This window comes from Mustela putorius, unplaced genomic scaffold, assembly GCF_011764305.1.
Source record: "Mustela putorius furo isolate JIRA1106 unplaced genomic scaffold, ASM1176430v1.1 tig00537293_pilon_pilon_pilon, whole genome shotgun sequence".
Lineage (NCBI taxonomy): Eukaryota > Metazoa > Chordata > Mammalia > Carnivora > Mustelidae > Mustela > Mustela putorius.
The window spans coordinates 2,624,298-2,646,453 of NW_025422431.1; the positions used below are offsets into that span (position 1 = coordinate 2,624,298).

At 50.8% G+C, this 22,156-nt stretch overlaps 3 protein-coding genes and 1 pseudogene across 7 annotated transcripts; 2 read left to right on the forward strand and 2 right to left on the reverse strand.

Annotated features, from left to right (window-relative positions):
- Positions 1–794: 794 nt before the first annotated feature.
- PRR30 (proline rich 30) lies at positions 795–12,175 on the forward strand. 4 transcript variants are annotated; one of them, XM_004765402.3, is made up of 3 exons: positions 795–1,020; positions 10,001–10,053; positions 10,309–12,175. In XM_004765402.3, exon 3 carries the CDS (start codon positions 10,715–10,717, stop codon positions 11,930–11,932), a length of 1,218 nt encoding a protein of 405 aa, XP_004765459.1. In that variant the 5' UTR covers positions 795–1,020; positions 10,001–10,053; positions 10,309–10,714; the 3' UTR covers positions 11,933–12,175. The 4 variants fall into 4 exon arrangements, with proteins under 4 accessions (XP_004765459.1, XP_012918392.1, XP_004765457.1 ...); XM_013062938.2 differs by lacking the exon at positions 795–1,020 and adding an exon at positions 9,567–9,925; XM_004765400.3 differs by lacking the exon at positions 795–1,020 and adding an exon at positions 9,567–9,901.
- Positions 1,381–1,978, reverse strand: LOC101685651 (annotated as a pseudogene).
- Positions 12,176–15,291: 3,116 nt separating the features above from the next.
- PREB (prolactin regulatory element binding) lies at positions 15,292–19,367 on the forward strand. Of its 2 annotated transcripts, XM_004765399.3 has the most exons (9): positions 15,292–15,671; positions 16,273–16,465; positions 16,860–17,080; positions 17,265–17,345; positions 17,445–17,569; positions 17,767–17,940; positions 18,084–18,156; positions 18,354–18,513; positions 18,683–19,367. In XM_004765399.3, the coding sequence occupies exons 1-9, from the start codon at positions 15,537–15,539 to the stop codon at positions 18,775–18,777; spliced, it is 1,257 nt and encodes a 418-aa protein (XP_004765456.1). In that variant the 5' UTR covers positions 15,292–15,536; the 3' UTR covers positions 18,778–19,367. The 2 variants fall into 2 exon arrangements, with proteins under 2 accessions (XP_004765456.1, XP_044929821.1); XM_045073886.1 differs by lacking the exon at positions 18,354–18,513.
- Positions 19,368–19,390: 23 nt separating this feature from the next.
- Positions 19,391–21,730, reverse strand: ABHD1 (abhydrolase domain containing 1; the record flags this gene model as incomplete). Its single annotated transcript, XM_045073903.1, is given in 12 exon segments — positions 19,391–19,539; positions 19,667–19,714; positions 19,717–19,765; positions 19,767–19,832; positions 19,942–19,990; positions 20,152–20,325; positions 20,420–20,497; positions 20,499–20,530; positions 20,670–20,715; positions 20,903–20,929; positions 20,931–21,077; positions 21,654–21,730. Coding segments are annotated over 12 exon segments (942 nt in total), but the record flags the coding sequence as incomplete, so codon positions are not given.
- Between the last annotated feature and the right edge of the window lie 426 nt (positions 21,731–22,156).

The following is a 22,156-nucleotide window of genomic DNA, read 5'->3' on the forward strand; positions in this document are numbered from 1 at the left end:
CACTCAGGTGCCCCTATCTACATGCTTCTTATAAATACAGAGACTTGGTTTTTTTCCAGCAGGGAGCCTCATTCGGGGCTTGATCTCAGGACACTGGGATCATGACCTGAGCAGAAGGCAGAGGCTTTAACCCACTGAGCCACCTGGGCGCCCCTGTGTGGTGGTTTTAAAATGTGTACACAAATTCTTTGATACTTCTCTTTTCAAAAGGTGGAGACTAATTGCCCCTCCCCGTGACTATGGGCCAGACTTAGCAACTTGCTCCTAGCAGACAAAACATGTCAGGGGCGCCTGGGTGGCTTGGTGGGTTAAACGTCTGCCTTCCGCTCAGGTCCTGATCCCAGGTCTCTGGTTGGGCTCTGCGCTCAGCGGGGAGCCTGCTTCTTCTCCCTCTGCCTCTCATGCTCTCCCACTCTCTCCCTCTCAAATAAATAAAATCTTTGAAAATTCAAAACAAATAAACTGTGGCAGCAGTGTCAACATGAAGCTTCTGGAACTAGGTTTTATTTATTTATTTTTAAAGATTTTATTTATTTATTTGACAGACAGAGATCACAAGTAGGCAGAGAGGCAGGCAGAGAGAGAGAGGGAAGCAGGCTCCCTGCTGAGCAGAGAGCCCGATGTGGGACTCGATCCCAGGATCCTGAGATCATGACCTGAGCCGAAGGCAGCGGCTTAACCCACTGAGCCACCCAGGCACCCTGGAACTAGGTTTTAAAGACATGGTAGCTTCCTCCTGGGGTCACTCGGTCCCCCGGCTCTAGGGGAAGCCAGCTGCTGTGTGGTGAAGGTACTCCTGTCGCCCTGAGGAGAGGCCCAGGTGGTGAGGAGGGGAACCTGCGGCTGTGTGAGTGCACCGGCTCCGAAAGGACCCCACTCCCTGCCCCGCCCCGTTCAGCCTTCAGATGAGTGCCACCCGGGTCAACACTTTGAGTGGGATCCATGAGTGTCCTCGAGCCAGAGTCACCCAGCTAAGCTGCTCTTACCCCCGAACTTTCAGATCCACAGAAGCCATGGGAGGTAATGAATGTTTACTGTTGTTTAAGTTTCGGGGTAATTGGGTAAGGAGCAGTAGAGAACTCATGCAACATGTGTTATTCAACCCTGTGCATCGTTGTATGAATAAATGTTAAATTCATGAAAAGGATAACGTGTTTTACATTATGCGTGTATAGTACAGTGTCAGCGACGCGGTAGGTATGATGTGATAAGCTTCACTGTTACCACTTCTGTTCGATCCTGTGGGGTTTTTTTGTTTGTTTGTTTCATAATATTCTGAAGAGTTTATGATAAAGTAGTTTCACAGGCCACAAGAAAGTAGAAGGACTCTGTACATCCTTTCAGGAAACAGGCAGGGAGCTGATAAGGGCCCACATGGGTCTAGGGCCTTGGTGGGCACATTCCCCGGTGGGGGGGGGGCTTCACTTCAGGGATGAGGGGAGGTGCCTGCATCTATGGAGGGGGCAATCCCGTTGGAGTTGCTCCTCTAAGGGGATCCCCAATGGGAGACCCATGGGAGGCACTGGGACAGGGGGCGAGCCCACCATGCCTGGAGGGGGTGTCCCTTGGCCCATAGGTAGGGGAGGACTCCCGTGGCCAGCAGGATATTGGGTTGGGGCCCCCTGCAGTCTTGGCTGTGGCAGCTGCTGCAGAGGCTGCAACGATGCCTCTTCCTTGTGGGGTCATCACCTGCTGGGATGGCCCACCCTTCACCCTCTTGGCCTGGGCAGCAAGTCCTGAAGGAGCCTGGGGTCACTGGAAGCCCAGCAGGGACTCCTGCGCCCACAGCTCTGCCCATCCCTGGGCCTCCCACAGCTCCGCAAGTGGCACTCAGACCCTGCCAGTCAGTATCTTTGGGAGGAGGTCCCTGTACTCTTATTGAGACCAGGATTCCCCCTGAGTTAATTGACTGAGTATTGCCAGAGAGCCATCCGTCCAAGAGCCTGCATGGGGCTCTGAAGCCCCACATGCCCGACATCACCGGGTATTAACCAGATTCCCAGTTTTACGGTTTTATGGTTGGATAGCTATAAAGAGCTGTTCGAATTTGCCTTTATCAGATAACTGACAAGCTCAGGCATCCTTTGTGTGTGGTGCTTGGTGGGAGAATGCATTTCATTTTTCTCCATATAGGGAGACTGCTTTCCCATCTTCATCTGCTGAACAGTCCATTCTCTCTCCCCGCTCAGTTGCAGCCTCCATGTTATCATATAATAAGTTCCCATCTTTACATGTAGATCAATGTCTGAGTTCTCTATTCTGTCCTGCTAATCTTTTCTTTCTTACTTTTTTTTTTTTTTTTTTTTAGGTTTTATTTGACAGAGAGAGAGAGACTATGGAAAAGGGAACACAAGTAGGGGGAGTGGGAAGAAACAGGCTTCCCACTGAGCAGGGAGCCCAATGCAGGGCTTGATCCCAGTACCCTGGGATGAGAATCTGAGCCAAAGGCAGACACTTAACGACTAAGCCACCCAGGCAGCCCATGACCTTTTTGTCTGTGTTTGAGTGAGTAACACACTGCTTTTATGGCTATGACTTTGTAACATGTCTTTTTATTTGGTAAGATAACACTCCCCCTCTTTACTCTTATTTTTCAAGGTTCACTTAGTTATTTCTGGACACTTACTTTTTCATTTAGATTTTAGAGAAAATTCGCTAGGTTCTTAAAAAATTCAATTGGAATTTTGATTAGGGTTTTATTGAATGCATGGATTGATTTGGGGAGAGTTGTCATCTTTATAGTTTTGAGTCAAATATTTCAAGAACATGAAATGTCTCATTTTATTTTAAACATCTTTTATATCCTTTATTAATTGTATAGTTTATCCCATGAATGTCTGTGTATTCTTGCATCTGTGAAATGATTCACAGTTTTGTTGAACTAAATAATTCATAGTTTTTATAATGCTCTTACTCATTCTGTGTTCTAGTTGATGATGGCTTCTATACAGAAATGCTAGCAAATTTTTAATTTGTCTTAAATCCAGTAAACTTGCTGAACTTTCTTTCTTTCTTTTTTTTTTTTAAAGATTTTATTTATTTATTTGACAGACAGGGATCATAAGTAGGCAGAGAAGCAGGCAGAGAGAGAGGAATGGAAGCAGGCTCCCCACCAAGCAGAGAGCCAGATGCGGGCTCCATCCCAGGACCCTGGGATCATGACCTGATCTGAAGGCAGAGGCTTTAACCCACTGAGCCACCCAGGCACCCCAAACTTTCTTATTAGTCTTAAAACTGTTGCTACCATTGATTTTTCTAAGTAGATAAAAGAAATCACCATTTTATTTCTTCCTTTTCAATCTTTGTATTTGTTTCTTCTTCTTTCCTTAGGGTGTTGACTTGTGTTTTTGTTACTCTGTTAATCAGAAGTAGTGATAACAGGCACCTTTTTTCCTCTAACCCTATGTAGAATGTATCTAGAATTTCACCATTAAGCATAATATTTGTTTTAGGTTTTTGATATATAAGCTTTACCGAGTTAAGGATGTATCCATCTAGTCCTTGTTTGCTAAGAGGTTTTTGGTATTTTTTCAAATTGTAAGTGGGTGTAGAACTTTATCAAACGCTTTCTCTGCATCAACTGAAATACAATCATGATTTTTCTCCCTCAGTGCATTAGTATGTTAAATTATTTTGTTGTATTTTCTGATGATAAGTGTCATTGCTTGTGATTAACATTTAAAATACACTCTCTGATTCGTATAGTTAATATTTTGTTTAGGATTTTGTAACCATCTCAAAAGTGAAATGAGATTCTAATTTTCTTTTCTTTTTAAAAAATTTTATTTGTTTATTTGACACAGAGAAAGAGATCACAAGTAGGCAGAGAGGCAGGCAGAGAGAGAGAGGGGAAGCAGGCTGCCTGTTGAGCAGAGAGGACCCTGAAATCATGACCTGAGCCAAAGGCGGGGGCTTAACCCACTGAGCCACCCAGGCGCCCTCTAATTTTCTTCCCTCTAAGTGTCATTGTTTGGTTTGGGGATCAAGGTCTCACTAACCTCATAAAATGAGCGGGGGAGTTCTCACTCTTCTACTTTCTGAAAGAACTTTTTACATAAGATAGAAATCAACCCTTTTTTGAAGTATGGTGAGACTTAATTATAAAGCCCCCAGGTCTAGTTTTCCTTTGGTGAAGAGGGGAAGAAATGTTAAAGAAAGGGAAGAAATTTCACCTCAATTTCTTTGGCTTCTTATTGATGTATTGGAATGCCTTGTTTCTTCTTATCAATACTTAGTATTTTATATTTTCCATGAATTAAGCAATTTCATTCAGGAATTCCAATACTTTAGTGTACAAAATGCTCTTAGAAATATGTTTCCAGGAGCAACTGGGTGGCTCAGTGGGTTAAGGCCTCTGTCTTAGGCTTAGGTCGTGATCCCAGGGTTTTGGGATTGAGCCCCATGTCGGGTCTCTGCTCAGTAGGAGCCTGCTTCTCCCTCTCTCTCTCTGCCTGCCTCTCTTTCTACTTGTGACCTCTGCCTGTCAAAATAAATAAAAATCTTTTAAAAAATTTTAAAAATAAACATTTATTGTCATTTAAAAAAAGAAAGAAAGAAAGAAAGAAAGAAAGAAATATGTTTCCAGGGATGCCTGGGTGGCTCAGTCAGTTAAGTCGCTGCCTTAGGCTCAGGACATGATCCCAGGGTCCTAGGATCGAGTCCCACATCGGGCTCCTTGCTCAGTGGGAAGCCTGCTTCTTTCTCTGCCTCTGCCTGCCACTCTGCCTGCCTTTGCCTGCTTGTGATTGCACGCTCTCTCTCTCTGACAAATAAATAAATATGATCTTTAAAATAAAAAAAAGTCTTAAAAAAAAAAAAGAAAGAAGTTTCCAGGGATGCCGGGTGGCTCAGTGGGTTAAGCCTCTGCCTTTGGCTCAGGTCATGATTTCAGGGTCTTGGGATCGAGCCCTGCATGGGCTCTCTGCTCAGCGGGGAGCCTGCTTCTTCCTCTCTCTCTGCCTGCCTCTCTACCCAGCTGTGATCTCTTTAATAAATAAAATCTTTTTTTAAAAAAGTAGTACGTCTCCAAAGAAATGAGAAAAAGCAAAAGTCCTATCCAGCAGAAATTTTCTTTCAAAAACCTAGGCATTTCTCAGCCTTGAGAAAAACAGTGTAGAACTCTGAGAATGGCCAGGCGGTTTGCCCAGGAACAACACTTGGCCCACAAAAGGGGTACGGCCTTGGATCTCTGGTAAAAGCCCAAAGTTCCAGTAACTTTAATAGGCCAGCAGTTCTGTGGCTGGACTGGCAAGATGAAGACTGATTTGGGGGCACCTGAGTGGCTCAGTCAGTTAACTTCTGACTCTTTTTTTTTAAGATTTTATTTACTTATTTGACAGACAGAGATCACAAGCAGGCAGAGAGGCAGACAGAGAAAGAGAGGGGGAAGTAGGCTCCCCGCTGAGCAGAAAGCTCCATGCCCGCTAGATCCCAGGACCCCGGGATCATGACCTAAGCCGAAGGCAGAGGCTTTAATCCACTGAGCCACCCAGGCGCCCCTAGTGTCCAACTCTTGATTTTGGCTCAGGTCATGATTTCAGAGTCATGCAATCAAACCCCAAGCTGGGCTTCTCCTTCTCTCTCTCTCTTTCTCCGCCCAATCCCCGCCCCTGCTCATGTGCTCTCTCTCTCTCTCTCTCTCTCTCTCAAAAGAAGAAGAAGGAGGAGAAGGAGGAGAAACATGTTTACGGGAATCACAGCCTGTTTGGGGGCAGACATCATTCTAATCTTGAGAGAACTGCCCATCAGGACCTTAGGACAGAAGAATGGCATTTTGAAGGGTAGAGCAAAAATGTGTTTTTCAGACATAACAGGACTGTCTTTTGTCCTCCCATATAAGTGTATATAGCTACCCTGATGGTATTAGATGCCAACCTTTCAGTGATGAGCTAAAAGTCAACTGGGGCTCCCATCCCAAGATCCTCAGACCAGGTTCAAAGGGTCACCCACAGAAAACTCTAGGGAGCTGATGGGTCAGTCCAGAGTTTCTTGCATTCTGACCATCTGTGAGATGAAGGGTGGCCCATGGAATGAATGGTGGGTATTCCCAGGCTTTCAGTTCAATATTCTATCTCAGAGTTCATTAGGTTGTTGCTAAGGCAGACCTCTCCCAGAAGCTTCCATCTGAAACTTAATCAGGTCAGAGCCAAAGTCGGACTTCAAGGGGGAATCCAAGGAAACCCTTGCCAGATGATAAATGGGCATCATCACTTTCCTTCCAGAGGCACTTACCTATCAGAGAAAGAGGGAGATCTGACTCCAGCTTTTCTGAGCCTTGGCAGGACACAGAGTAGGAAGGAAGAAAGTATTAAAGCCACACTCACAGCCCTGTGGAAAGGGATCTCTTTTACCAAGTGCCTTTTCAGAGTTAGGTGACTGGGCCACACTCGGGGAGCTCCTCCACCTGAAGGTTTAGTCCTCAGACGGACCCCAAGGTCATGGTCAGATAAATCGGGGACTCTCAGGCTATCACCTCGGTGTTGCGTCCACAGCAGGGATGTGGTCTACAAAGGAAAACTTACACAGTGAAAAACAGTGTCCACAAAGCCCCAAGAGGTGAACCAAGAAAGAGTGAGACTGATGTACAAGGTCAGGGGACGCTTCCCAGGCCAGAAGGCGCAGAGGCCATTTCTAGCACTCTGTCATCTTCAAGCTGATCTTCAGGGCAGTGGGGTTCTGCATGGCGAAGCTTGTCTCCATGGGTCAGGTCCACGCCGTGCCTGGCTATCTCTGTGGCACGGTACTACCTAGACGCAGGTGTGTGGGTGGCTCTGTGACTTTCTAGAACTTTCTAGAACTTTGTCGATGCTGTATGCTTCATCTCCAGCGGCCAGGCCATGGATAAAGCAGTGTGGGTCCCAGCACACTCGTCTGAGTGGGCTTCATGGAGCACGCGGGCAGCACATGGGTGAAAGTCCAGTTTCTCTATCATGTATTGGTTTTTGAAGTTGGTCTGGGACCTCTAGTTCTCGGGCTGAACACAGGCACAGTCCCGGGAACTAGCCTAACTCATAGAAGCTGGGCCTCATGAGTTCTCCCTTGGCCTCTAGTGCTGATAACGGGTTCTCCTCTTCCTGGGATTTGTTTCAGCACAGTGCCATCAGCCTCCTCTTTCGCAGGTTGTGCGGAAATCCAGACACAGTCTCGTTTGGGTGGGATTGGCTCCCAGGAAGGTATAGAGAGGAAGTGGCTGTAGAGGAGGATCGCCTTCCCCTCAGAACTTGAGCCCCATCTCACAGGTGCTATTATTTACACTTGGAACAACGACTCTTGGATACCGAAGAGAGTCCCTTTGAAAAAGATCCTTCTGCTCAAGATGCTTCTGCCAGGCCGTGAGACGAGTGGGAGGGAGCAAAAGCAGCCTTCTTCCTACCCTTCTAGAAGAGTCACTCACAACTCTCCTAGTCCCTCGAGTATTACAGAAGTGCCCTAGAAGTTTCACTACTGCTATGGGATCCCTCTTTTCTTATTTTTAATTCATTATGTCTTTAAATACTTTCTCTTTTTTATTTTTGTTCTGCATTTTATTTGCACCCAATTATTTATTCTTTTTTAAAAAAAGATTTTATTTGTTTATTTGACAGACAAGAGATCACAAGTAGGCAGAGAGGCAGGCAGAGAGAGAGAGAGGAGGAAGCAGGCTCCCCACTAAGCAGAGAGCCCGATGCGGGGCTCGATCCCAGGACTCTGAGATCACGACCTGAGCCGAAGGCAGAGGTTTTAACCCACTGAGCCACCCAGGCACCCCCTGTCTTGGTTTTAGTACTAAAAGTCTCATGTCCCATGAAACCCCTCAGTCCCTATGGCTGGATCTCAACTTACCTATTTCCTCCTCCCTAAAGCTGATGTGCCAGAGATTTTGCCTGGTTTTCCTTTCCTACCCCCTACATTTTCGTAAGTATCCTTCTCTCACTTTATACAAGCCATGACTCTTACTCATTCCTAAATTTATTACAACTTGCCCTGGAGCGAAAAAACCTCCGGGGCACCTGAAGAAAAAAAAAAAGACAATAAGAAATATATATTTTTAAGAATTCATTTATTTGAGAGAGAGAGCACAAGGAGGTAATGGGAGGAGAGGCAGAGGGGCAAGCAGACTCCCATTGAGCAGAGAGCCCAATGTGGGGCTCAATCCCAGGACCCTGAGGTCACGACCTGAGCCAAAGGCAGACACTTAACTGACTGAGCCACCCAGGCGCCCTGACAGTTAGAAATATCGATAATGGGCACCGTCTCCTTTAATATAGGAATCTTAGCTCCTTGGAAGGGCATCTCATCTTTCAGTCACATATTGTAATGGTTAATTTTAAGTGTTAACTTGACTGGGCCTCGGGGGGCATATATTGAGTTAAACATTATTTTGGGTGTGTCTGTGAGGGTGTTTCTGGATGAGGTTAATATCTGAATTGGTAAACTGAGTGAAGCAACTTGCCTCCCTAACGTGGGCAAGCCTCATCTAGTCACGGAAGGCCTGAGTAGAACCAAAAAGGCAGAGTAAGGGAGACTTCACTCTCGTTGCCTGATTATCTTCAAGCTGGGGCATTGGTTTTCTCTTGCCTTTGGACTCAGATTTGCACTGGAATGGACACCATTGGCTCTATTCATTCTCAGGCCTTTGGATTTGGGCTGGAATGATGCCGTTAGCTCTCTAAGTATCTAGTGTGCTAACTGCAGACCTTCGGACTGGTCACCCTCCATACACACAGGATCCAATTCCTTTGTTTTTTAATTTAATTTTTAAAAAATTTTGTTTAAGGATTTTATTTATTTGACACAGAGAGAGAGATCACAAGTAGGCAGAGAGCAGGCAGAGGGGGAGGGAGAAGCCCAGCTGAGCAGAGAGCCCGATGCGGGGCTCAATCCCAGGACCCTGAGATCATAATCCGAGGTGAAAGCAGAGGCTTAACCCACTGAGCCACCCAGGCGCCCCAGGATCCAATTTCTTGTAATCAATCTCTGTCTGTCTATTTATCGATCACTATTCATAAGTATACACAACCATATGTCACTAAGAATAGACAACTTAAATGAAACGAATACTTTTTCGGAAAGACACCAATAGGATATAGCTCTATCATTTCTCTCTCTAGATATAGACGCCATCATAAAGAAGAGCATGCTTAGATATAAATAATAGTTGCCCTTAACCTGTGAGTAAACTGGAAAACAGTGAATTGACACTTTAAATGGGTGGATGGTATGGTATGTGAATTATACTCCCTAAAGCTGTTGAGAAAATAATTATTAAAACCTAGAACTGTAGCCCAAGTGTGGAAATGGTATAGAACGTGAGCCACTGCTCAGAGAGCAAAAGGAAACAAGACCTTGCAGACAAAGGCCAGCTGAGAGAGGCCGTGTGGTTGGTGAGAACCCCGGATGTAGGAGGCGCTGGGAACTGTGAACTATACGGGCAGGGAGGAGGGGAAGGTTAGGTCCTGATGGGGAGGCTGAGTGCCCCCAAGGAATTAGGTCTCTTTAGTTTTGTCAAGGGCCAGCCTTTGGGTGATCTCTGAAAGAAGGTCCTAGAGCTTGAGGCGGAGAGTGTATTATGTCAGCACCTGACCTTTATGACATCGGCACTCAGTGCCAGGGAGAGCTGCCCCCAGGGAACGGGGCTCATAGTTCCCAAGGGGGGCGGCAACGCCGCCCCTTACACAAAGTTCAGTCTCCCAGAAGGTCCCACCAGCCAGCCCCAGGGCTGCTGCTGCTGCTCCTGATTCTGCTGCTGGGCGTGCTGAGGGCCCGGCAGAGGCAGAGGACATCAGCATCAGGGGTGACAAGGAGTCAGGGAGACCGGAGGGGCAGGAAATGAGGATGCTGGCCGAGTCCCTGACTCAGATTGAGGGGAGCAAAAATCGGTAACGGAAGACCTCCTCCTGGCCGAAGGACCACCGAGGGCAAGGTTCAGACAGAAATCTGGGTCAAAGTGAGCTTAGGGTGACAGATGCTGTAGACAGAGGGTGTGTAGCCACCATTTTGTGACGCTTCCTCTCTCTCCCAGGTTCCTCATTGCTGAAGTGCCTTGTGAAACCCAGCCCAGAGGAACCCTCTCTGGTAAGAGCTCGCAGCACCAGAACACCCCAACTTCTAGTCCTATCTCCGTGGCCATCCTCCAGCCCCCTCCTCTGACGCCAATTGACCTCCCACCCCCATCCCTTTCCTCCTCACCTCTCGCCTTCCCCGGAGCATTTTGCCAGCTCTTCTGACCCCAAAGGTGACGTGGATTTAGGGTCTTGGTAAATCATTTTTTTCAGAGCCAGAAGTGGACTGATTCTCCCAATATCTTAGATTCTGTTTCTTTCTCTACAGGCCCGATGGGCTGTGTCTTCATCTCCAGCGCACCCAGATTACGGCTGCGGATCCTCAGCTAACAAGAGGCTGCTCTGGTTCTCCATCCCTACACATCCCTCACCAATGGCTGACGGCCAAGTGAGAGGCCAAGTTTAGACCCAAGCTCTGGCCCATACACTTAGAGAGCCTAGTGCTGCGGGGCGGGGTGTCTCCTTGTCTTGCCACCGACAGCTGCACCAGCGCCAGGCTGGAGCCACCCACACTTGCACACAGAAGGCCCTGATTTCTCAGCCAGCTCTGGCCTCAGAGACACTGGCCCTGACTCTGCCAGGTCTCTCCTCTCCGGTCTTGAGGCACCACCACCACCAGCAGCCCCTCCCCCCTCCCCTGGGCCCCACCCCGCATCCTTTCTGAACTCAAGGCAATGGAGCCTCAAAATAACGACCAGGTGCTGCTCCAGAACGCAGAGGACCCTGGGCGCCCCCCTCTGGGCCCCTCCCAACTTGAGGACTCCCCATCCAGCCACCCCCAGCCTCTGCCTCCCCAGCGAAGCCCCCCCCTCTCCTACTCCCCTTGCTCCCCGGGCACCCCACAGTCCCACTCTCCTGGCTCCCGTTTCTACTCTTCTGACTCAAATTCAGACTTTATCCTACACCCTCACTCTTCCTCTCCCCCAAGTTCCCCCAGCTTCTTTCATCAGAATTACCTCTCTCTCTCCCTCCCACCCTTTTCCCCTCCCTCCCCTGGGCTGTACCCCTCCCCGGCTCACACCCATTCCTCCTCTCCCTCTCAGCCCCAGAACACCCCTCTCCCCCACACTCAGTGTCAGCCTCCCTCCCCCCCAGGAGACTGCCCTAGCTCCACTGTCACTTCCCTATCCCCCAGCCTACCTTCTGGTGGTGTCCACTCAAACAGGCAGGTGTGGCCCCGGGATCAGTACAGGGACACCAGGTCCCCTGGGCTGGTGGGGGAATGCGTGGCAAGCGAGAAGGACCCTGCGGAGTTCAGGGACCCAGGAGCCCTGGCCCAGGCCCTGGTGGCCCATCTGGGGCACCGCCGCATTGCTCGCGACCTGCAGCTACTGCTTTTGCAGCATATGTGGCTGGGCAGACCTGGCCCGGCCCCCATTGTAGAATATCCCATATGCCTGGTGTGCCTCAAGCCCCGCAGCCCCTCTTGCCCCATCCCCAGGTACAGGACTGGTCCCCGGCTGCTTGCCTTCCCCCAGCTACTGCCCTGTGCACAAGGCCAGGAATCCGGACCACTCCGCATAGGCATTGGTTTTGGGCTCCGCCTGCCTCGGGGCCAGGCCAGGGCCTTGCACCTGTTGCCCGAAAGAAGGCCAGAGGCAGCAGGGCCTCAGGGCAAGGCTGCTCAGGCCCATGGACATCAAACCCAGGCGTCCCTGGCTCCGGCAGCTCAAGCACCAGTGGCTCAGGAGCAGGCAGGTCCAGCCCAGGGCACAGCCTCCCAGACCGCCAGCCTCAGATCTGCAGGCCTCCAGTCACCAAACTCTACATGCTTTTCGGAGCCTCAGCCTCAGGCACCCAAACAGGCCACTGTCTGCCCGAAACCCACGCCTTCCTCTGCGCCCAAGAGGCCAGTCTCTCCAGAACCCATTCTCCGAAAGTCACCAGCCTAGTTCCAGATCCGAGAAGGCTCTCTGGAGTATCTCCTCTGAACCCTGCTGTCCCCACCAGGCCCCAGATGTTGGGGAGCCCCCGAGACACCCTGAAGGGCTGGCTGGCAGGAGGTCAGGTGTGTTCTCCACCCTTGAACCCTGGGAGCCCTCTATGGAATCTGCTCTCTCCTGGCTGAAGAGGGTGAAGAGCACCTTAGACCCCATTCAGCCTCTAGCGTGTCAATAAAAGCCTGACCCTGAAAACGTGTGTTAGTGTCTGATGTGGAAATGTCGGGGTTTGGAGAGAACAGTCAAGAAATAATTTTTTTTTTATAGATTTCATTTATGTACTTGACAGACAGAGGTCACAAGTAGAGAGGCAGGCAGAGAGAGAGAGAGAGGAAGCAGGCTCCCCATGGAGCAGGGAGCTCGATGTGGGGCTCGATCCCAGGACCCTGGGATTGTGACCCGAGTCGAAGGCAGAGGCTTTAACCCACTGAGCCACCCAGGCGCCCACGAAAGAATTTTTGAGACGTCTTTGGCGCAAAAAGGTGTTTGTTTTTTTTAAAGAAATGATTAAAAAAATTTTATTTAAGAGAGAGAGTGTTCCAAAAGTTGGTTTTATTAAAGTATGGGCACAGAGGGCTGCCTGGGTGGCTCAGTCAGTTAGGCGGCTGCCTTGGGCTCAGGTCATTATCCCTGGGTCCTGGGGTCCATGCCCCGCTCAGGATCCCTTCTTGGTGGGAAGCCTGCTTCTCCCTCTCCCACACCCCTGCTTGTGTTCCCATTCTCTCTGTCAGATAAATAAATAAAATCTGTTAAAAAGTGTGGGGGGACGGGACCCATGGGCAGAAAGAGCTGCACTAGAGTTGTGAGGAGTTATATATACTTTCAAGTTGGGAGGAGGTTAGATAAAGTGTGAGTCTCTAAGGGATTTTGGAAGCAAGGTTTCCAGGACCTTGAAGGGGCTAGCTATTTTTGGGAAAAGGTGGTTTCTTACTGTCTAATACGTTTGTCATGAGCCCCTTCAGATGTTATTAGTGGGCCAAATGCTTGGGGGATGATTGCTAACCTGTATCTTGGGGGTAGAGATGAAAGAAGTTTCCAAAGGAATTTCCAAAGGATCCTAGAAGTTAAGATAATGTTAAGCTAATGTTCCCTTTTGCCTCTAGCTAAGTATTAACACTGAGGCAGTTGAGTGTCTAGAGGAAGGTCACCGCCTGTCTCAAGGACTTGTCAATGGGCTGGCTGTTAAGTTCTAAAGAAATATAATTTTTTCTCTCGCCTTTGTTTCCCACATTGATGGAGGATAATCAGAAGAAAGGCAGGCAGGGGTAAGAGCCCCCTTACTCTCTGTCTGTCCTAAGAGAAAACTACCCTTAAAAGGAAAAAGACCCCATCCTGTTATTCTAGGCTTTACGAAGTGGCCCAGCTTTAAGTCTTCCTACTGGGAGGATTTACAACTTGTATGTGACAGAAAGTAAAGGAATGGCTTTGGGTGTCATGACCCAGGCCTATGGTGGGGTGGGGAGGAGCAGTTCAACAGTCAGTGGGATATTTAAGCTAAGAGCTCAATCCAGTGGCCTGTGGCTGGACAGCATGCCTTAAGGCAATGGCAGCACCGCCTCTTGATCCCTGAGGCTACTATGAAATACCACCCTGGAAGGAGCCCTCCACCCTCTCCCACGTGAACAATTACCTGATAGGTAGAGGAGCGTGTGGACAAAAACTTGATTGGATGACAGGTACATGGAGGGTTAATCAGATTAAAAGAGCCCACACCAAAGCGCCCGTAAAAACCCCTAGATTTAACCGCCAAATCGGCAACGCTCTTGGGTCCCCTCGGGATCTCTATAATATCGGTCAATAAACTTTGCTTTGCTGCCCACCATTCTTCGTCTGGCCTACCTCTGGCCTACCTCTTCATTCTCTGAAGACACGGTGTGACCAAGAACTCTGGGCACTAAAGGAAAAATCCTGCCACAATCTTAGTGTTCTGCTGAGCAGACACAGGGGGTTGCTGAACCTACTGGAGACCACAATTAAGCAAAGAGAGGGACAGTCAAAGGAAACAGGGTGGCTAGGAGAGTAGGTGTCATGTACCTGAGGAGGGCATGGGATCCATAAGGCCTGAGCACCTGAGATGTGCAGAGGGCTCTGTGAGGCCCTTCACACATTTAATTTGGTGGAACGGATAATGGCATTCCCAAAGATGAAGCCACTGGGCTCCTTCCTCTGAGTGCACCTTAGGTTAACAAGGTTGTTTACTTAGGCAGCCAGGGGAGCAGCAGGAGGTGTCTCCTTGAAGGGACAGACATTCCTAAGATTCACTTGCAGAGAAACATTAAGAATCTAATGTTGAGGGGCACCTGGGTGGCTGAGTGGATTAAGCCGCTGCCTTCGGCTCAGGTCATGATCTCAGTGTCCTGGGATTGAGCTCCTCGTCGGGCTCTTTGCTCAGCAGCCTGCTCTCTCTCTCTCTCTCTCTCTGCCTACTTGTGATCTCTCTGTCAAATAAAATCTTAAAAAAAAAAAAAAAGAATCTAATGTTGAAGATCGGAAACCCAAGGGGACCCCTCAGGAAGATGGAAATGCCAGGCAGAAAAGAGACCTGCCCTGCCTGGGCGCTAAATTGCCTCCCTCTGAGGGTGTCAGCTGGGTGCAGCCCCTCCCAAACCCTTGAAAGAAGGACTAGCCTGCAGTACTGCAAGAATGACCAATTCTCAAACGTGAGCGATTTCTTCAAACCAGAAAGTGGTGGATTGAGGATTTAAAGCCAGTTTTATTTTAAAGTCCACGCTGCCTTCATCAGAAGGCAAAAGACACCATTCATCTTCCCAAATGTTGAATTTCCAAGGTGTGTGACCTGGAACAAATCACTTCCACTCTGGGATAAAAGGTAAGGGCTGGGCTTGTGTATCACTCGTGAAATGGGACAGCCCTAACCAAGGATTTTTTTAAAATAAAAACTTCATTTATTTAATTATTTTAAAAGATTTTATCTATTTAACACAGAGACAGCAAAAGAGGAAGCACAAGCCAGGGGAGAGGGAGAAGAAGGCTTCCTGCTGAGCGGGAAGCCCGATTTAGGGCTGGATCCTACGACCCCGAGATCATGACCTGAACCAAAGGTACATGCTTACCCACTGAGCCATCCAGGGCTCCCCAAATCTCTTAGCTTTTATTTGCTCCCCTCCTCCGGAAACAACAACCAAGACCCTGGACGCCGAGCCTGCCTTCCCGCCCTGCACAAACATGGTGGAGGCTGACGTCACACGGTGGACGGAATCCTGGGGCGGGAGTCGGGTCAACGGCCGGCTAATGCTGACGCGTATTGGCGGTCTTGCGCCTGCGCAAGGAGAGCCGCGGGCTGGGTGCGCGTGCGCACTGCGCGACAACCCGACCGGGTTCGGACGGGGGGTGGGGCGGAGATCCGGATCCCTGAGCGTTGTTTTGGCGAATCTGTGGGTTAGAGTTTTGGCAGCTCGGAGGGTGTGAGAGAGCAGTCGGGAAGTCTCCTGACGGCCACGGGACCAAGTTAAATAGCGGCCGGGACGGGGGTCGAAAGCGGGCGCGGCATGTCCCGGGTACTGCGGTACTTCCAGTGAAGCGCGCCGGGAGCAGGATGGGCCGGCGTCGGGCGCCGGAGCTGTACCGGGCCCCGTTCCCGTTGTATGCGCTTCAGGTCGACCCCAGCGCCGGGCTCCTCATCGCTGCAGGCGGAGGAGGCGCTGCCAAGACGGGCATAAAGAATGGCGTGGTGAGAGCTCAGGGCCACTGGGGCAGGGTCACGCCAGGGGTGATGGTGGTAGGGGGTCTGGGGGATGGCCGCATCTCAGGCTTCAGACCTTGCCTCTCCTCGGTGGGAAGCTGGGCTTTTCCGTGCCCGGGCGCGAGTTTCAGCTAAGAACTTACTCACCAGGAACTCCTAAGGTAGAGTAAAACCCAATATACAGCTCCTCTTAAGCAGGAACTTCAGCTTCAACTCGACCTCAAGGGCAGCTCCAGGGGTCTTACCGTGGTCTTCTCTGGGGAGGCCACAATGACTTTTCCCACTGCTTTCCAGCAGTGGCAGGAGTGGTGCGTTTGGCCTTTAGGCTAGGTTTCTTCACTCCTCTGAGAGTCACCCTATTATTTTTGCAAACTGGAGGTATTAATCCCAGCCCTGCTTGCTGTACAGATTCCTGTGGTTTGAAAGAAACAAAGATAGGGAGAGAAGCAAGCAGGCTGGAAAAAACCTTTTAAAGTAGAAAGTGCAGTAACCAAAGGGGTCGGGCTTCAGACTATAGGATGTAAGTCTGCCCTTGGGGTGCTCTCTGGGCACCCCTAAGCCTTGTTCATCCTGGTTCTCTCTTCCACAGCACTTTCTACAGCTAGAGCAGATTAATGGGCGCCTGGGTGCCTCTTTGTTACACTCGCATGACACAGAGACGCGGGCTACCATGAACTTGGCGCTGGCTGGTAACATCCTTGCCACAGGGCAGGATGCCCACTGTCATCTCCTGCGCTTCCAGACCCATCAGCAGAAGGGCAAAACCAAAGCAGAAAAGGCAGGTGAGAAGCTCCCTCTTTAGCTTTGGGGAAAGGGTTAAATGAGTAAGGTCACTTATGTTGGGGGGGGCACCTGGGTGTCTCAGTGGGTTAGGCCTCTGCCTTTGGCTCAGATCATGATCTCAGAGTCCTGGGATCGAACCCCATATCGGGCTCTCTGCTGGGTGGGGAGCCTGCTTCCCCCCACCCCCTCTGCCTACTCATGATCTCTGTCTGTCAAATAAATAAATAAAACCTAAAAAATAAAAAAGATCACTTAATGTTGGTTTCTAAAAAAAAGTGGGGCTGGAAGTGTGGGTTATGGTAGCCGGCAAGAAGCCAGATGTTTACTACTAGGGAGGAGACCAGTACTACTTACTATAGAAGCCCAGAATCTGGCAGGCTGTCTGTGTTGCAGCTTCCAAGGAGCAGGGGCCTCGACAGAGGAAGGGGGCAGCTCCAGTAGAGAAGACGTCTGGAGCTGAAACACACCAGGAGGGGATAGAACTCACTGTAGAGAATTTGCAAGCGGTGCAGACAGACTTCAGCCCTGAACCGTTTCAGAAAGTTGTATGCTTCAACCATGACAACACCCTGCTTGCCACTGGAGGGACGGATGGCTACGTTCGTATCTGGAAGGTGTGGTTTTGGGGGTTAGGGGATCCATGTCTGTAGCAGCAAGGCCAGAATTGTGAGAAACCAAACATGGGTTCTGGGAAACTTGTGAGTGAAGCCTGCACTGGATGGCAGAAAAGAAGATGGGTGGGGCTCATGGCGGCTGGTCAGGTACTTGGGGGTAACCATGCTGGTGGTTTGGCTGCAGGTACCCAGCCTAGAGAAAGTTCTGGAGTTCAGAGCCCACGAAGGAGAGATTGAGGACCTGGCTTTGGGGCCTGATGGCAAGGTGAGGAAGTGAGAGGGCGGAGAAAGGAGGTGATTATGCTGCTTGTCCAATAGGTGGATCCCCTAACTGTCCATCCTTGGAATCTTGATTCCTGACTAGTTGGTAACTGTGGGCTGGGACCTTAAGGCCTCCGTGTGGCAGAAGGATCAGCTGGTGACACAGCTGCACTGGCAAGAAAACGGACCCACCTTTTCTAACACGCCTTACCGCTACCAGGCCTGCAGGTGTGAGACCCCAGAGGGTAGCTAAAAGAGGCACAGCCTAGATGTGGGGGGGTGGGAAGAGACTGGGGGGAAGCTGGGGAGGATTGCCGTCTTGGTGGGCTTTACCCCAGGCCTGACCAGGGTACAGGAGGGCACAGACCTCTGAGAAGGGCCGAGCAGAGCCCAGGAGCTGAATGGCCTCTCGCCTGGCCCCCCAGGTTTGGGCAGGTTCCAGACCAACCCACCAGGCTGCGACTCTTCACAGTGCAGATACCCCACAAGCGTCTGCGCCAGCCCCCACCGTGCTACCTCACAGCCTGGGATGGCTCCACCTTCCTGCCCCTTCGGACCAAGCCCTGTGGCCATGAAGTCATCTCCTGCCTTAGTGTCAGGTGTGAGGCAGTGGTGGCTTGACTGGTTGCGGGATGTGTGGGGGAGCTCGGGAAGGTGTCGGGTCTGAGGCTCTGAAGATCGCTGTTAGTGAGTGTTGCTGCACAGGCCTCCAGAACAGTGACCACTTTATTGTTTGTTGCAGTGAATCGGGTACCTTCCTAGGCCTGGGCACAGTCACTGGCTCTGTTGCCATTTACATAGCTTTCTCTCTCCAGGTAAGGCGTAGAGCCCGGAGCGCTCTTCAGCAGGTGGGGGGTGGGGAGGAGTGGCTTTCTAGGCCTGCTTCAGTCTAAGGGTTCGGGAAGGAGTCTGGCCCAGGCCATAGAGGGAAGGCCATCTGGGGAAAGGGAGCATGTTTTCCAGAAGGAATATCTCCAACTGGGCCTTCCCTCACTAGTTCTTTTGTCTCCAGCGCCTCTACTATGTGAGGGAGGCTCATGGCATTGTCGTGACGGATGTGGCCTTTCTACCTGAGAAGGGTCGTGGCCCAGAGCTCCTTGGGTTCCATGAAACTGCCCTGTTCTCTGTCGCTGTGGACAGTCGCTGCCAGCTGCATCTGCTGCCGTCGCGGAGTGAGTCCGGGGGGGTGGGCGGTACCAGCCTTCCTCTAGCTGTAGCAGAAACTTGTCCCCGGCAGAACGGGCTGCTTGTTTGTAGCCATCTGCCCCCTTCTTGAAGTCTTCTGTTCTTAGGGCTGTGAAGTCCCTTTGCCTTCTGACTTCTTTCCTTTCCTTCGTGCAGGAAGTGTTCCTGTGTGGCTGCTGCTCGTGCTATGTGTCGGGCTTATTGTTATGACCATCGTGCTGCTCCAGACTGTCTTTCCAGGTTTTCTTTAGCCCTCGTGCTCCTGGGGAGTCAGGGGCCTGGACATTGCCGTCTTCTACACCAGAGTGGACCCCGTTGCTCACCCCACCTGCATCCACGGTTGGGGTTGCTTCTCAGGAGACCGATGCGCACTGCCTGCCCCGCCCAGCGAAAGTTTGTCTGTGGCCCTGGATGACTCTGAGTCCTGGGAGCCCTTCATTCTTCATCCGTGAAGCCGTCCAGGATAGTGGTATCTGCAGCCCGGGCCAGGCCACCTGCATCCTTTTGTCTGCCTAACAGAGGCTCCAGAGTTGAGCTTGTCCTCTCCAGAAACGTGAGGATGCCCAAATCCCCAGAGGTACTGCTGTCCATCAGCTGCTCTTCACGTGAGCCCCTGGTGTTTGCTTGGGCAAGCACTGGCCTGGGACTTGTAGTGAGGGAAGGAAGGAGCAAAGGGAAGACCCAGGCTGTCGTCTCTGGGTCCAGCTGGTAGCTCCAAGCCAGCTCGGCTACGTATACAGTAAGTTCCTGGATGGTCTACCCTAATCTTGAGGAAAGGGAAAATGAACCTCTACCCATTTTTCAGGAAAAGTTGGTATTTAATAAATAAGCGAAGACGGAATTAAGACCCTGGTGGTACTTCTGTCAGCTCTTGCCTCTGTTGGAAGGTAAGAGGTCCCCGAGGTTGAGCAGGTCCGATGGGTGCTGGAAGACGGCTCTGGCATACTGATGTAAGAGGCGGGTCATGTAGCAGTGCGACGTGGGAGAGCGTTGGACAGCCTGTATGGGAAGGGCTTGGGGAGGGATTGGAAAGGAGGTCAGGAACCTGGGCCTTTCCTGAGAGTCCAGGCTCTTTCTGCTTGGACCTCATGGCCCATTTTTCCCTAGGGCCTCTAAAGCATCCAGATTCAAGGTGCTCACCGCAGATGGTGGAGAAGGGGTCGTCAGCTCTGTTGAGGCAGAGCACAAGGTCTGGATGGCATCTACCTTGGTTCTTGGGCTAGCTGCTTGGTCGTAGGTTAACACAGTCTTGATAGCCAAAGGCCACAGTGGTGTAGCATTCATCAAACTGGCGGATTGTGCTGGCCTGCCTGTGGTAGGGGGTGGGGTGGGGGGTGGGGTAGGCCAGGATGAGGCTAGGGAATAAGAAAATACCGAACAACTTTGGGTGAGGGGTGCTGGTTGAGAGACTATACCTGTAGCACGAAGTCTACGTTCACCGCCTTTTCCATCACCTTTCTGTTTCTGCAAAAGAGTTCATAGAGGTTTGCCTCTGCTGGATCTGACCCTGTCTGTCTCATGAGTGAGCAAACTCAGAGACCTGACCTGACCAGAGACCTGGGAGAACCTGGTCTGTCTGCCACCCCACCCTGTCTGCTGCCTCTTCCCACTTCCCAAGACCCTGCCGGTTCACAGTGTGGCAGAGCTCAGCAGTGAGGCACTGTTGGAAGAGCAGTGAGTTGAGTGGAGTCTCCAGGGAGCGTGTGGTCTCAGAGGAATCCCAGCATGCAGACAGAGTTAGTGCCACCACCAGCCCTGAAGCCTGCCCTGTTCGGGCTCGGTGGTTCAGCACTAATATCCTGAAGGATATTAGCAGGGGCGCAGGAGAGAGGAAGAGAGCACGGAGGAGGAAACGAAGACTGGGCCTCTGGGGCAAGTCCAGACAACCTTTACCCTCCGAGAGAGCTGCCCACAGCCAGGAGTGGAGCTCGGGAGTAGCGGTGCTTTATGTGGTTCACGACTATCTCCAGACCTTGTGTTGCTGGCAGGAAAGACCCTGTGGGTCTGAGGCATTGGGTAGGGAGGGAGGCCTGGCCAGCAGGCAGAAGGGTGGCAGGGACATGGAAGGAGGAAGGTAGGTAGAACCCCAGGCCCAAGGATCTGTGAAGGGAGAAGGGCTGGAAGGAGCGAGGCGGGCACTCACCAGCAGTTCTTCCCCGCGGCAGCCCCAGTTACTAAATACAACAGCTCTGTGGCACACACAGGTACATCTCAGCTAGAGCCTCTCCTTCTGGTAGCCTTCAGAAAGACCCCAGTCAGAAGGTGCCCTTCATATAATATAGTGCCTCCCCCCCAGAGATGTCAGGGTCTTTACTGCCTTCCCTATTACAAGTTCTCAGCCACCACCCACTTCCTCTGGACTTGACCCATCCTTACCTGTAACCATCCCTCAGAGCTTGGCTAGTGGGAGATAGAGGAGTCCTGGCTACTGCCTGTGATGCTGGGAAGTAATAACACAACGGGCTGGGTAGTATCAGGGTGCTGACTGCTGCCGCGCAGGCCAGCTCAGTCTATCAGGACCTGGCCTCTATCTGGGGTTTGGAGGACTTCACTGTGGTTTTAAAGAAAATGGCACACAAAGAAACTATTAGGATCTAGGATCTCCATATACTTCGGAAGGTTTACCTCTCTTCCCCAATAAACAACTCCCAAACCTTCCCATCAGCATCATTTCAGGGTATACATTATGCAAGACATTAGTGTCCTAACAAAGTGTGCGGCGCCCGGTGGCTCAGTCAGTTAAGTATCTGCCTTTGGCTCAGGTCATGATCCCAGGGTCATGGGATCAAGCCCAACGTCAGGCTCCCTGCTCAGCGGGGAGTCCGCTGCTCCGTCTGCCCTGCCACCCTGCTCGTCTTCTCTCTTTCTGTCTCTCTTTTCATAATGCGCTCTCTCTCAAATAAGTAAGTAATAGCTTAAAAAAATAAATAACAAGCTGTAATGGGATATATAAGATTAAATATTACCTCATGGTTGAGCAATTAAATAGCCCTTCCATATAACCGCTCTGATTGTTGTCCCCGCACCCCGGGGTAGATGGGGCAAAGATTGCCTTCAGGTTCACGAAGGCCGGCAGGGGATTCCTCTGTAGCTGCAGCCTCTTGTTTACCCCTCTGTCCCTTCTTACCTCCAGTAAGGGACTGGAGGCTGGGACTGCAGTAGGACTCGGAAGATGGTTTGTAGCTGCCCCTCAAAACACCATAGTGTTGGGGCACCTGGGTGGCTCAGTGGGTTAAGCCGCTGCCTTCGGCTCAGGTCATGATCTCAGAGTCCTGGGATCGAGTCCCGCATCGGGCTCTCTGCTCAGCAGAGAGCCTGCTTCGCTCTCTCTCTCTCTGGCTGCCTCTCCGTCTACTTGTGATTTCTCTCTGTCAAATTAATAAATAAAATCTTAAAAAAAAAAAAAAAACCACCATAGTGTAGGGTAGAAAGTCTCCAGAGTGACTGGACAGTGTTGCTCCAGGAAGGCCAGAAACCCAGTCACCAGCGGAGGTCCCTGCAACCACGACACAGTCTGCCTTGCCCCCCCAGCTGGTTTGTAGGCCAGTGAGGTGCCCGACACCAGCGTGACCCCTCTCCAGAGGCCGGCCTCTGGCAATGAGAAATCGAGCACACCTTGGCCCAGAATGG

Excerpts from the sequence above, each read along its gene's own strand:
- PRR30 (XM_004765402.3), top strand. The coding sequence starts at position 10,715 with ATGGAGCCTCAAAATAACGACCAGGTGCTGCTCCAGAACGCAGAGGAC.
- PREB (XM_004765399.3), top strand. The coding sequence starts at position 15,537 with ATGGGCCGGCGTCGGGCGCCGGAGCTGTACCGGGCCCCGTTCCCGTTG. Across the intron at positions 17,941-18,083 it reads ATCTCCTGCCTTAGTGTCAG|TGAATCGGGTACCTTCCTAG; the intron begins GTGTGAGGCAGT and ends TGTTTGTTGCAG. Across the intron at positions 18,157-18,353 it reads ACATAGCTTTCTCTCTCCAG|CGCCTCTACTATGTGAGGGA; the intron begins GTAAGGCGTAGA and ends TTTTGTCTCCAG.